This window comes from Clinocottus analis, unplaced genomic scaffold, assembly GCF_023055335.1.
Source record: "Clinocottus analis isolate CAN_PGR_092001 unplaced genomic scaffold, fCliAna1.0.p SCAF_13, whole genome shotgun sequence".
In the NCBI taxonomy this organism is placed as follows: Eukaryota; Metazoa; Chordata; class Actinopteri; order Perciformes; family Cottidae; genus Clinocottus; species Clinocottus analis.
This window is the reverse complement of record NW_027175854.1, coordinates 5,978,569-5,992,080: the sequence shown is the minus strand read 5'-3', so window position 1 is coordinate 5,992,080 and position 13,512 is coordinate 5,978,569. Positions and strand designations below refer to the sequence as shown.

At 42.0% G+C, this 13,512-nt stretch overlaps 1 protein-coding gene across 3 annotated transcripts in view; it reads left to right on the top strand.

Annotated features, from left to right (window-relative positions):
- LOC137783762 (matrix metalloproteinase-17-like) overlaps positions 1-13,512 on the top strand; it is a 57,535-nt gene that overhangs the window by 31,763 nt on the left and 12,260 nt on the right. The window contains exons 4-5 of one of the 3 annotated variants that reach the window (XM_068574061.1): positions 3,306-3,592; positions 12,898-13,074. In XM_068574061.1, coding sequence (XP_068430162.1) covers positions 3,306-3,592; positions 12,898-13,074 — 464 coding nt within the window. Of the gene's footprint in view, positions 1-3,102; positions 3,593-12,897; positions 13,075-13,512 lie in introns of all 3 variants that reach the window. The other 2 variants (XM_068574063.1, XM_068574062.1) reach the window with 2 other exon arrangements.

The following is a 13,512-nucleotide window of genomic DNA, read 5'->3' as shown; positions in this document are numbered from 1 at the left end:
TTTTTTTAAAGAATGCCAGAACAAAGAGTTCAGCATTAATCAGTTAAGATAAAGAAGCCAGAAAGATAAATGAGTCATTGAAAGAATCATTATAAACCGCCGTTGTACCTACACCATGACCAGAGATTCGCCCCTGGTATTTACCAGCCTCGAAAGTTTAAAGAAAACTGTGGGCGAGAAGCTGCAATGATTTACCAGTCCTCAGAAATACAAGTCCTAATCATGAAGGATGTGTGCACAAATGATTTGTTTGACAGGAACTCAGCCTTCAAGATGTCAGCTTAAATAAAAGAGGGAATGCGAACGCGGGGTCCTTTTCATGAAACCAGATTGTTTGTAGTGACAGAACTTCAGTCTCTGAAACCTATTTGTGACCCACACATATGCTATGATTGGCACAGTCTTGAGTCTGACAAGTTCAATAGCGGGTGAAGCTTGATTTTGGTTTTTTGGGGTGTTAATGTCATCGAGTGAGATTTTGATATTCTCCGCATCGGCCCACATTGCAATTGTTACACTGTGATTTTTTTTTTTTGTTTATGGTTAAAATCATGAAGATATCTGCCTCGCAACCATTCCTTGAGCGGCAAAAATACAGCAGTAGAGCGAGCAGTGTATCTGTTTACAGTCCAGCCAAACAAACAAACTCACATTGTTCTAATTAAAAATTCAATAATTAGCCTTTCCCATTTGGCATATTGGAAAAAGCAACAACTGATTTGTTTTTGTTCTGCACAGAATGAGTCAATTTCCACACGGCAGCAGGGCACAGTGAGAGGTGCTACCATGTTTCCTGGAAATCACTCAATTTAATGAAATGTTAAAAAGGGATAGTTCACCCCAAAATCAAAAATGCATATTTTTTCTATTAACGGTGGTACCATTTCCCATTCTAGATTGTTTTGGTGCAGTCGTATGTGATGCGTTTTCTCAAATATAATGAGACTATTTGGCACTCAATATGTGGCTTATTAGACTCAAAATGCCAAAAAACTATATTTGAAAAAGTCAACAACAATCTCACTTTCCATAAATCATGAGGACGTTACTCAAATTAATCCATGCACCAGAACAGCTCTATGTAGGACTATGTTATTTCTACCGAACTACATCCGCCAACCAAATTACCGTGGAGAAGGACGCGTGCATCTACGCTCGATACTGCTAGCTCACCTAGCACCACTGAGCCATCGAGAGAAGGCAGATATCTCCAAAATTAATATTGAATTTAGATTGATCAAACGCCCGACAGGTGAGATGGAACAAATGTAAGTTTGATTGTGGGAGGAAATGTTTTTTTGAGGATTAAAATAAGTCATTCTCTCAAACTTTTTCTATCATGCACCCAGTGGAGAAAAAACTTTCACGAAATCCTAATATCCTTGCTAACATCACAGCACTCATTTCTGCTCATTTCTGGCTCTCTGTCTGAGAACTACTGGACTTGATGGAGGTAACCAATGTGTGCTCGAAGGAAAAAAAAAAACATGTTTCTAATGAATGGATTAAAATGGAAAGCCAACATAAAATCAGTGTATCCCTTGAGTGAAAGACAATTCATTTATAAACTGGTTTATCCACAGTTACTGGGAAGGGACGGCTCAGCTGCAGTGCACTCATCTACATAGTTTACAGTCCTTGTTGCTAACTGCACATATATGAGTTCCCCATTTCACCTAAATTTAGTATTTTCTTACCTCTCGCATGCAAATTGCAGCTTAAGAGAGAAATGTGGGTGGTTTGACAGAAGGTCATTTTTATTTTGGTGCAGCTACATGTCGGAATGGATGTTCTCCCGAGGTTGCCTTTCACCAATTTGTTGTCCATTTTATTTCAGTCTTGTCCGTATATTTTGGTTTCACACTTTCAGAGACGAATATCTTCTGTTTATGCTGGTGGAAGTCAGTCGATATGTGTGGGGCATCTTGCCTTAAAGTCTTAAACTATGTCTCAGGTCTGTCTATTACAATCAATACGTGAATCAATATCCACTTTTTGGGAAGAGGGGCGGGCGGGGATTGAGGGAGGGTTTTTGCCTCATTTGATGCAGGACACGATATTGAAAAAGAGGTTAAGATTGTTGATAAAAATCAAGCTGTCCAAACGTTGCTGTCCAAACGTGCAACCCGAATAACCTTGAGCACCTACGAAACGTTAAACATATTTTCTGAACTATATAAAGTTCCATCTGTGTTTTCGCAACAATCAGTGATGCAAATGTTTTAATGTTGTGACCATCTCCTGTTAGATTGTGATTTTCAAATCAAGCCATCAATAAAAAAACAGTTTTTATTCTAAAATAGAGGCAATATGAGACGGCACTCTCTCAAGACCAAGTGCCTTGATTAAATGTCCAACAGCAGCCTGCAGTGGCCAACTCGCTTCTTGTATTTACAGAGAAAAAAAAGTTAAAGGCTGATGAGTAGCAAGAGGCAAAGACTCACTGGAGGAGAGAAAAGAAAGGGAATGATGGAGAAGGAGCAGAAGTAAACAAACTTCTGGAGGATTTTCTGTTTATTCCCGTCCCGTTTCTACCGTCACGGACACAAAAAACAAATATCTTGAGAGACGCCATGATGATAATAGGGAGGGAATAACGATAATAGGGAGATAAAGAAGGAAAAGGGAAATCTAACCACAATCTATTCCGATGCACATTGTATTCCCTGTTTATTATCAGTACGTGTGAGCAGCGGGGGCAGCTAACCATGAAATACAAAAAAACAATAGAATCACGATATGCAAACATCATTTTTTGTTTCTGTGCAGGTCTGTCTCAGTGGCAAACATTGCGTAGTTGACCTTTATGCTTTTCAACAGTTCAGATCTCTCTCTCCACCCTGCTCTTCTACTGCAGGATGCATCTACTGCTGCAACCTGCTTCCTTTTTCCACTTCTCATGTTGTCCTGTGCTCGGCTCCCTCTTTCCCAGACACTTTACTGTCGTGTCCTTTCCTTATTCATCCGTGATGTGTCACCCTTACAGTTGACATCCTTGTCTCCTGTCTCCTACCATGGATTTCACTTCCCTTACCCTTTCCTCCTTCGTTTTTCTTTTTCTTCTCCTCTTGTTTCTTATCTATCACCTCTCACTTTGTCCAGCTCTCTCCTCTTGTCTCCGCTTTTACTTTGTTCTTCTGTCAAGTCTCCCGTTCGTTTCCTTCATCAGCCACCTCTTCTCTCCTCTCCTTTCTTGTCATCTCAACTCCCTTGTGTCCTTTCTCGCCTCCTCCTCGCCCCATCTTGTCTCTTCTTCTGTTATGTAACATGATCACTCTCCCCCCCCCTCCCCTCTCTTCTCTCAGAGTGAGGACCTTCCCCAAGGATTCGGCCTCCCTGGGCAGGGACACAGTCCGGGCCCTGATGTACTACGCCCTGAAGGTCTGGAGTGACATCGCGCCGCTGAACTTCCATGAAGTGGCCGGCAGCGATGCAGACATTCAGATTGACTTCACGAAGGCCGACCACAACGATGGATATCCCTTTGACGGGCCAGGGGGGACGGTGGCGCACGCGTTTTTCCCCGGAGAGAGGTTCACAGCGGGGGATACACACTTTGATGATGACGAGGCCTGGACCTTCAGATCTCCAGGTGAGGAACGCTGCGATCTGCTATTTTTAAGCGGTGTCTATATGTTGTGTAACATCCATTCGATGCCAGCAGCACAGGAGACTAAATACTCTGTTTATATCTGAAAGAGAGTTGTTGTTTTTTTTTAAACTTGATGTATATGAGTTTAATGCCGGGACTATTTCAACATTTTCTTACTTTGAGCTAACTTTTTCAACTGTTCCATCCATCATCTATAACTTTGAAGTTTATTAATACAGCACTAAACAACTATTTGTAGTTAGTTACAGGCGTGTGCGTGTGTGTGCCTGTGTGTGTCTGTGTGTCTGCACTGCGTACCATGAATCAATGCTTTGAATGTCGTATTTAAAACCCTTTTAAGCTAACTGTTTCAAACATCTATCCATTACTTGTAGCTAAAGTTCAACTAATTTGCTCGCTTGCCAACTAGTTTTCGTTCACAATTGAAAACAATCACACCCATTTGAAATCCAATTCGTCTGTTTGTTTTCCCTCTTTAACCCAAATTATTCAGTTGAGCTTTCTGCGTACCCCCTGGCCACTTCATCCCAACGCTTTCATTTCTGTCAAGTGAAGCTTTAATTCATTGTCAAAATAGCTTATTAACCAGAGCCTGGATAAACGGTATCTGTTGTATTGTGTTATTATTAGGTCTGTTTTTACTCATCGACACACTGTTCTGTGTTTGGCCCGTTCCCGTGAAACGTATCCGCGCAGTGTTTTTGCTTGGAGCTGTGCGGGCTAATAGATTGCTTTATGCAGCGTTATCCTGAATGATCTGGCCAAATTACTTTCATCAAACAGTTTTGAAAGAGCGTGATTACCCGCTGAGGGAGATCCGCGAGTCTGAAATGAGCACGGAATGACAGCGGCTCTAAATGGTATTCAATCAGCTCTGCCAATCAAAAAAAAGACAAGCTTATATTAGAAATATCCATTAGTCCTTGACAGCTCTGGAAAACACAACACAGTGCTTTGGTGTTCTGGCTTGAGAAAGTTACCTCTTTTATACATTCACTCACTCACTGTCCAAGATCTGTCTTCTCATTCACTCGCGTCCTCTTTGCACCTCTGCAGCAATGAATGTGTGTGTGTGTGTGTGTGTGTGTTCACTGGTGCAAATTAAATGATTGGTGGCACAGCAGGACCGTTTGACCTAATCGTCACATTCTCTAAACTCTGGCAGGCTTGTCACTTCATCATCATTTCTCCTCACTGTCCTTTGCTCTTTTTTCTTTCTTTTTTTTTTGTGAGGGAGGGAGGGAGTTGGAAAGCAGGAAAGGGCAGGGGAGCAGTATAAGTCCATTCATCCGGATGAAATGAGCGGACGGAGTGATCTAGTCGCGCTGAATGCATCGTCAGGCAGAGGCTGTCTCAGTGCGGTCACACGAATGACAACATGAATCATTAACTCTACTTTTCTCTGACTTGCTTTCTTTATTCTCCCTTTCATCTGGATGACTGGATGGAAAATGTCCTTCCTCTCCCCTCTGCTCAGTCCCTCCATCCATCCCTTTTTTTGTTGAAAGATGGATGGACAGCAGAGGAGAGAGAGAGAGAGAGAGAGAGAGAGAAACATGACGGAAAGAGAGGTAGAGATGATGTGAGAAAATATTTGTGGAAAAAGTCCCTCGCGACAAGTCCAAGAATGAAGTGGAAGTGAATTTGTCGTCGGATGACACTTTAGTACTTTACTTACCCCTCTCAATTGTTATTGAATTGCAATGCGACAAAGGCCCCAAAGTCATGTTAAGACACTAGCAAGAAGATTGTAAGCTATTTGAAGTTAGCGTCACAACACAAGTGTGCACACATGCCAATACGTTGTGTTTGTACACTCTAACTTGGTCCATCAATACTAGGACATAAAAAAAGTTTTCTATCAGACCGCGTTATAGGCTGGCTCATAAAGCAAAGGGTTGCTAGACGAGTGTCCTCAGGGTGCTATTCTGACTCAGTTAATTTAGCACCAAGCTATAATGGATATTGGCATACGGTTTATGTCATTTTAAAGTGACACACATAGCGGGTACGCTAAACAAATGAAGAAAAGGGTTGTTCGAATTCTAGGTTGTTGGTTATCTCACACTGAAGCCCCACAAAACTGGTTTATTATCACCTGTGACTTAAAGGCGACCAGCTGCAGGTGAGAGGAGGCGGCGTGGGGTTCAGTGAGTAATGGCGAACATGATGCACAGTCTCTCCTCAAAGACACACGACAGCGCTGCGCTCGGTACACACAAAGTTTGCGAGTAGTTGATGGTGGTATTTTGCCTTTGTTTGTATAGAATCGCAAACACTGCCTAAGCAGGGGAAGAGTAATTGTTACCGCCACGCTTTCAACATCATCATCTGCTGAAAAGTCCCCGCAGCCAATAAATGAAAGGGTGCCAAGAGTTTGTGATGTGTTGGCCACCATAACGCCTTCTCTGTTTCCTAGTGAAGCCTTTTCATCCTTCCAGTAGCAGCAGATTTGGGCAACTTGGCAGCTTATACCTATTTCTAAATACACCTCTTTCTCACCTCACCCTCAGACATCCCAAAGAGAGTAATTCCTGGATGAAAGATGAATACATGACAAAACATGACATGAATACCTCTTCCGAAGCTGCAACCAAAAACGGAGCAGAATCTGTAAGCAAGCAGTAACTTCTGAAGCAGCTGCACTTAGAGTTTGAAGGATTTTGCCACACACACACACACTGGCAGTAGGCTTACACACTCATTTCAGTGTTATGTGTGCGTTATCTTGTGTAATGCACTGTGAGAAACAGCTCAGGAACAGTTCATGTACCAGTACTTTATTGCTGTATTCTGGAAAGAGTTGACATCTGTGGGCCATTGGAACGGTCTTGTAATTGCAGTGTTTAGATTGTTATAGAATATTTGTTCATTTGCTGGTTGTAAGTTGTGTTTTTGGTCCAATGTGATTGGCACAGTTCTGCTGTGATGCTTTGTTGCATTTTGTCCAGGTTTTTCTCCTAATAACTCTTCATTTGGTCATTTAGTGTGCAGACAGTTGGTCGCTTGTCACAGACAATAAGCAGGATGTTCAACTCTGGTGCAAATAAGTTGCTGATATTGTGTGAGACCAGACGTTCAGTCACTTTTCTCATCATATGGATCTGAAAGATGAATTTAAAATAAATAACATTATACTTTTCCTAACTGAATTTGAAGCGTTGAATTGAGTGCATGCCTGGTTTCTTAGTCTCGGTTTAATGTCACTTAGTCACTTCCCTCTAACATAGCTGAGCCAAAAGGAATTGTGTATTTAACGAGGGGACTCGGGATCAAGCTCTGTTTTCTTAATCAGCAACAAACATTGTGTGAATTATACATCTTTATCGCAAAGATTTGGAGTTTGAAATTAGTGTAACAATGTGTTTAATATTGTAACCAAGTTTCAATTTAACATGCTTTTATTCGGTTTCGTTGTTGTCGAGGTGAAAGATCTGTAGAAAATGCACCCAGCCCCGTGGTGCATGTTGACCTCATGTTTTAGATTAAACCTCAAACGCAGGGTGGAGCCGAGAGGGTGCGTGCGTGCGTGTTCGTGTGTGTGTATGTGTGCGTGTGTGTCTGTCCATCCCAGCTGGTGAGTCTTTGATGGGGCCAGGACCTGCTTGGGTCTCCCTCCTTTGTTTTCTGCTGTCAGGGCTGTGAGCCATATGTTACAGGACAGCAGCTCAATCTGCTCCAATTAGACCTCCCACTGGGCCGCAGCAGTGGCAGGACAAGCTGAGGATGCTGTCGTGCAGACGTGTGCGTGTGTGTGTGTGTGTGTGTGTGTGTGTGTGTGTGTGTGTGTGTGTGTGTGTGTGTGTGTATGTGTGTGGTTGGAGGGTCAGGAACAGCTGCATAGATGTAGCTTTGGTTAATGAGAGCAGGGCAGTGAGGGAGGGACCGGTCAAAGGTGGAAACTCTATATTTCTCTGCCTCAATCGTGGTGGTTTTAAAAGACCGTACGACGATATAGTGAAAATATATTTAATAGATTTGTAGTTAAAGAACAATCCAGTAAAATGGCTAAAACTTAACAGCAAAGTTAATGAGACTGAAGGATGACGAGGCTCATTGTGTTTGTTGAGTAAAACCATCTTCGATGTGGGAATCGTCATACCTGGTTGGACGTTGCTTTTCTAAAGGATGCTTCAGTTTCCTTCAAAACTCTCCTCAGACGTCTTCAATCTGCGCCCCCCAAAGAGAGCCCGCAGACATTCTCTCTTCTTCTGTGGTTCTTCTGCGTGTTCAGCTCACCTCTGGATTATGATGCTTTACTAAGCCGTCGGGATTGCCTTCTCTCCCGCTCTGCGGCTGCCAGACTGGCGCACTGAGGCGTACGGGGAAAAAAGTTAATTAAACAACTCTTAATTTCTGCAAGTCACACTCTGCCAGCCTCACCTTGCTGCTATCTCACAACATCCTCCCCCCAGCATCATCAACTTGTCTCTGAGGCAGAGCTGATGTCAGTATCACTGCTTCTACGTGTGGTTCTGCCTTCAAGGCGGCAGACGTTTAGTCCTGCCCGGCTCAGCTCTGCTCACACAAAGCTATCAGATTTATGAATTGTTGTTCTTAGCAACTTTCTCAAAAGCACGCTAATCCCTTGAGAAGATGTAAACTTGTTAGGTCAGCCCAGGGGGTAAAAAGTGAATGTCGGTGCCGCAGCAGATTGCGGAGCTATGTAATCGTCTTTAGAAAAATGAACCTTATCAGACAAATCCGCAGCAGAGTAATTGCCTTGGCTAATTCCCTACCCCCCATCTCCTGGTGCATTATTCTCTGCGGGACCCTAAATCTAGGTTTGCCAAGGCCATCTCCTAATGTGTATGATGATGCTGAATAGTGGAATATTAAGCATTACGTTTAGCGGCCCAGTTCACCCCTGCTGGGTGATTGATGGCTCCGCCGCCCATTAGGAGTCGTGAGAGGGCGGAGTCGCGGTGAGACGAATAAGTGGAGGTCGGGATGTGTTGTTTTTGCTTTGATCGGCAGCAGATTGCCTCTATTAATTAGCAGACCGCCAGCAATCTGCTTCTGCAAACTGATTGCCCTGACTAAAACAAGTGTATTTTATTAAGCAGGTGAATTTTTCAAGACATTTCTCTCCGTGTGCTCATGTCGTCTGCGAATGAACAGTAACACAAAATATGACCTTCGTAGGCGGATTGGGCGGTTTAATGATTCATGCTACTATATTATCATTCATTTAAACTTCCTTTCAGATAATACATTTTACATTGCATCACATCTGGGTTTCACACCACTACATGTCCAGACGGATGCTGGCTGAAACAGAGCCGACAATAACAAAGTGTCGAAGTGCAAAACAGAATGGAAAACTATATTGTATTGGCGAGTTTACACAATATAAGACTGAGCTGTGATCATGTACCCCCAGTGGATAAACATGTAAACACAGAGCTCTGTTAGGGCTCACTGAGCATGCAGGAGATATCAGGAAGGGATTATTCTCTCGTGGCCTGTGGAAATTGTGTGCTTGAACACGTGCTGAATTGTTTATGACATTACTATTAGTTCAGATAATTAACAGATCATTTCTAACTATTGTCTCTCTGAGTTTCCGGTGCACTAATTATCATTCTCATGAAGAAAAAGAAAGAAAAAACCTGAAGTCAAAAATTAGTGAGATATATTAATATCAAATGATACTCAACTGCAAAACGAATTTGCATTTGTACAATTTAAGATAAATAAACACCAGCGATACGAGCTAGATCGTTCTTGTCCTTGTTAAAGTTGAGCAAAGTGGAGGCCAGAGAGTCTTTACATCATGTCACATCGCGGTGAATGGGGCACTTGACTGAACTGTATTCATTGCGCAACAAATGATCCTTACTTGGACTGAAGCCCCAGAGGGCCTGCTTAAACCATCATACCGTTTTAGATCCGACACAATAAATGTAGTAGCATAGAGCTGTTGTGAGATATACGACACGGAAAAAGCTTCGCCTTCATTTATCATAAATGTTTGAGAACCTGGTGGGAAGATATTGAACCAAGTCACAGAAACTTAAGGAATGTAGCTCATATATATATATCACTGTCAACTCGATTTTGACAAAGCTGAAGAAGAACCAGGCGACCACAACATAAACTGATTAATTATGTGTTCCACAAGGTTGCTCCATGCTCATTATTTACTTTGCATAATGCCAATTTCTCATCAACTGTCTTGCACACTGGCTAATCAACATTGTCTTTGCCATCTTAATATGAAATTGGACAGAGGACTGAGGAGCTAGATATATTTGCAACAACACATTTTGCCACTGAAAGTCTTAACTAGTTTTAATACCCATATTGCATCCTTATGATAACAATAAACAGAATGACAGAATTAGTACTACTCTAGAAATAGTTATAAACACATAGCAATGCAGTTCAAAATTGCTCAAACAAACAACACCATAAAATATTATAATATATATGCATGTGATGGAGATATGGTAAAACAAAAAAAAAGCAGAAATATCAACTATAGCCTTCCATCGTTTGTGAGGAAAACTTTTTTTTAATTGAAGATCCCTTGCCCAAATCAAATAAAAAATGCATTGTCGAACGTGAAAGTGAAATGCAACTAAATATTTGCTGACTTATTGATTAAAGACAATGTTGTTTGGCCACAGAGACTGCATGCTGCCTGCTCTGTTTACCCTTTTGTGGGATATCAGATGTATTGATGAGGAGCACTGCTCAGAGGAAGAGGCTGTTTTGGCTCCCATTATCCCATTACTTGCTTCCCGGAAGGGAGAGGTTGTGACAATGTGCACGGAGGAAGTTGGTAATAATGTTGGAGGCAAGCTTCTTTGGGCCCAGAGTGGCAGATATTTTTGGAGAATGAGGACGTTGTTGGCAATGATCTCTGGTTACTCGATTGTTTGTGTGGTCTGGTAAATGAAGAAATGTTTTCGTAGTGGTGGACTGACCGTTGCCTGTGGGCCACACCACTATCATTCACCAGCTGTGTGTCCTCAAATGACACTTGAGTCGTCAACCCACATGATAGGCCTTCTTGGGGATTAGGTTATAGTAGTCCGAAAGAACAATTACACTTCCTAGGAACTTGAAGCCTTTAGATTGTGTCTTGTCCCCGAGTTGTAAAATATAATTTGTTCCACCACACCATTTAGTTCTCAACTAAGGATCACTTATATGAACACCTTGTAAATGCTACGTGTAACTAATGCTAAAAGAAGCAACTGGCAAAGCTAATGTTAGCTTACTAATATATGACCCAGATAGCATCATTAAATATTTTGCACTCAATCTAAAACTTAATGATTAACGAAACTATTATTTTTCTGTGTATTCATACATAAATAAAGCACAGTAATAATTATATTTTGAAAGAATTGACAGATTAATATGCTGTGTGCCCACCGAAACTTTCTTTTGAAGTTATCTCAGCGCTTGTGACGCTACAATGACTTCTTGTGTCCAGGATGAGTGCTTTTGATTGGACCAGGCTCCAGATGTTTCGGAGATGATTTATATATTACTAAAGCCTTAAGTAGTTTTACCGCATTTATGTTTTTATGTGCAACATGATTTAGTAAATCAGTTGTTTGAAACCAGCTTAGTTACTAAGAATCGACGGAGGGATTTTGCAAACCAAGAGATCGAAATGAAGATGTTCGGTCTTCTTCACACATGATACGCTCCCAGGGTATCAAAGCTACTCCAGACTGATGTTGACGGAGCCAGTCTTCCACAAACATGATGGCCCTGCAGGCAAATTTTAGGGCATCCTCTGAAGGCTGTGTGATGTTATTTTTTTAGGTTGCCGTCTTTAAGGCCCTCTAAGATCAAAGCCACTGTGTCCTGAGATCCTAGTTTTTTGAGGACTGAAAGGAAGACAGGAAGAGTTTAGAGGTCTAGTAAATGAATTGCCATCATCCGCATCATGCAATGAGAGCACTAAGGTTGATAAATACCTGCTTAATGGCATAGATTGAACCCCTACCCTACATATAAAAGAATGAAATAGTCTGTGGAGTTACACAAAAGTCCTCTCTGTCTCTCTCTCTCTTTTTGCCTTTCTAAATGAATCTGGTTCATCCATCCCATTCTCTCTGCTCCTACTTTGTCCACAGGCATTACATTCATTCTGTCAGCCTCCCATGGACCGTGAATACGATGACATGGTACATACTCTGTTCTGAGCCCCTATTTTCTCTCTCTCTCTCTCTCGCTCTCTCTCTCTCTCTCTCTCTCTCTCTCTCTCTCTCTCTCTCCCTCTCTCTCTCCCTCCCTCTCCTTTCTTTTGTCCACCTTTCCTCTCTGCACCATGTGTTCCGGTAGATTAGTTGGCATTTGCCTCCTGATCACCCCAACTGGGTACTGTAAGCATGAGTGCACGTCCCCTGCTGAGGCCGGCCATAGGTTAACTGAATGCAGACCTCAGCTCAGCCACCAAGGAACTCTAAGCTAGCTTGGCTTGACACGCTAGCTCTCCATATTTTTACAAATCTAAATCTCCAAGCCCGGGTTTTGTCCTGCTTGACAAAGTCAGACAAAGAGTTTGGGAGGCTTTTTATTTTCCTTTTCTTCCTGAACATAGAGGGAAGGATGCTTTAATAGCCTGAAGCCTCTTCAGGTGTCTCTCAACACTCAGGTTTTTGATTGCCAGCTGAGGAACTCAGGCAGCTTTACCATAGTTATCTCACTACACCACATGCCTAACAGCACTCCTGAGCCTCCTGAGCTGTCTGTCATGCCTCTTAATTTGCACCATAAGCAGATGAGCTGAAAAAGTATAAAATACCTGAACAGGGCTTTGACTGGGTCAATTTAGGACACAGAGTAAATTGGTCACGTTGGTGAGTGTCGCCACTGGGTCTTTCCAAAGCCATTTCCCAAAACTCTTTCATGCCCTGTTCAAACATCAAACTCACAGAATTTTGAACAATGAATTCGACGTGTTTGACCATTTGAACCATCATATTGGTCACGGATAAAAAGCCGCTTCACAGATATGTGTATGAACTAGTCCCGTACACATAGTTGAAAGCCATAAGATTCGGATGGTTATCAGGAAAAAACTTGTCTCTAACTAAGTACTAACCGTTACATTAGTAGTTTCTGTTCATCCCCTCACATAATACATGATACAGATTGATAGGCCTATCGATAATATATACCGTTCAATGGAGAATTGTTCAAAGTGAAATTGAGCATTTAGCACCCATTTGGTAGTACTAAGTATTTAGTATTTTCAAAGAAAAGTTAGATTAAGCAACTGTGACTATGATTTCTTCTTTTCTCTCTGTCTCCGTCAGACTCTCATGGGATGGATCTGTTTGCGGTGGCGGTCCATGAGTTTGGTCACGCCATCGGCCTGGTCCACACCTCAGCCATAGAGTCCATCATGAGACCGTACTACCAGGGTCCTGTAGGAGACCCTCTGAAGTACGACCTACCCTACGAAGACAAGGTCCGCGTCTGGCAGCTCTACGGTACGTGGGATCATGTAGTCAACTTACTATGTGTGTGTTATGTGTGAGAGAGATAAAAATGTGGGTAAATCAGTTTCATTTCTATTAAAAATTCTACCTTTCGCTAAAAAAAGTGGACTCAAAAAAAAAAAAATGTCTTGGGACAAAGAGAGATGCTGTTAGAAAATATGACAAAATGGCCATAACTATGAACAGCACCTTTTATTAATGCAAATGACAACATGTATGACATTTGTGGGAAGTCCATGTTCAATTCATTTTACAGTCAGCCTTTAAAAGTAATTTCCAAAGTACTTGGAAAGACTCTTCTGATTTCAGAACCTCACTTAGCCGTGCCTTGTCATTACCTTCTGGACATATAATTCTGTAAACAACAATGGAAAAAGTCTGTTATTATGACCATGATACCTCTGTCACACCACATACTGGCTGAATGAG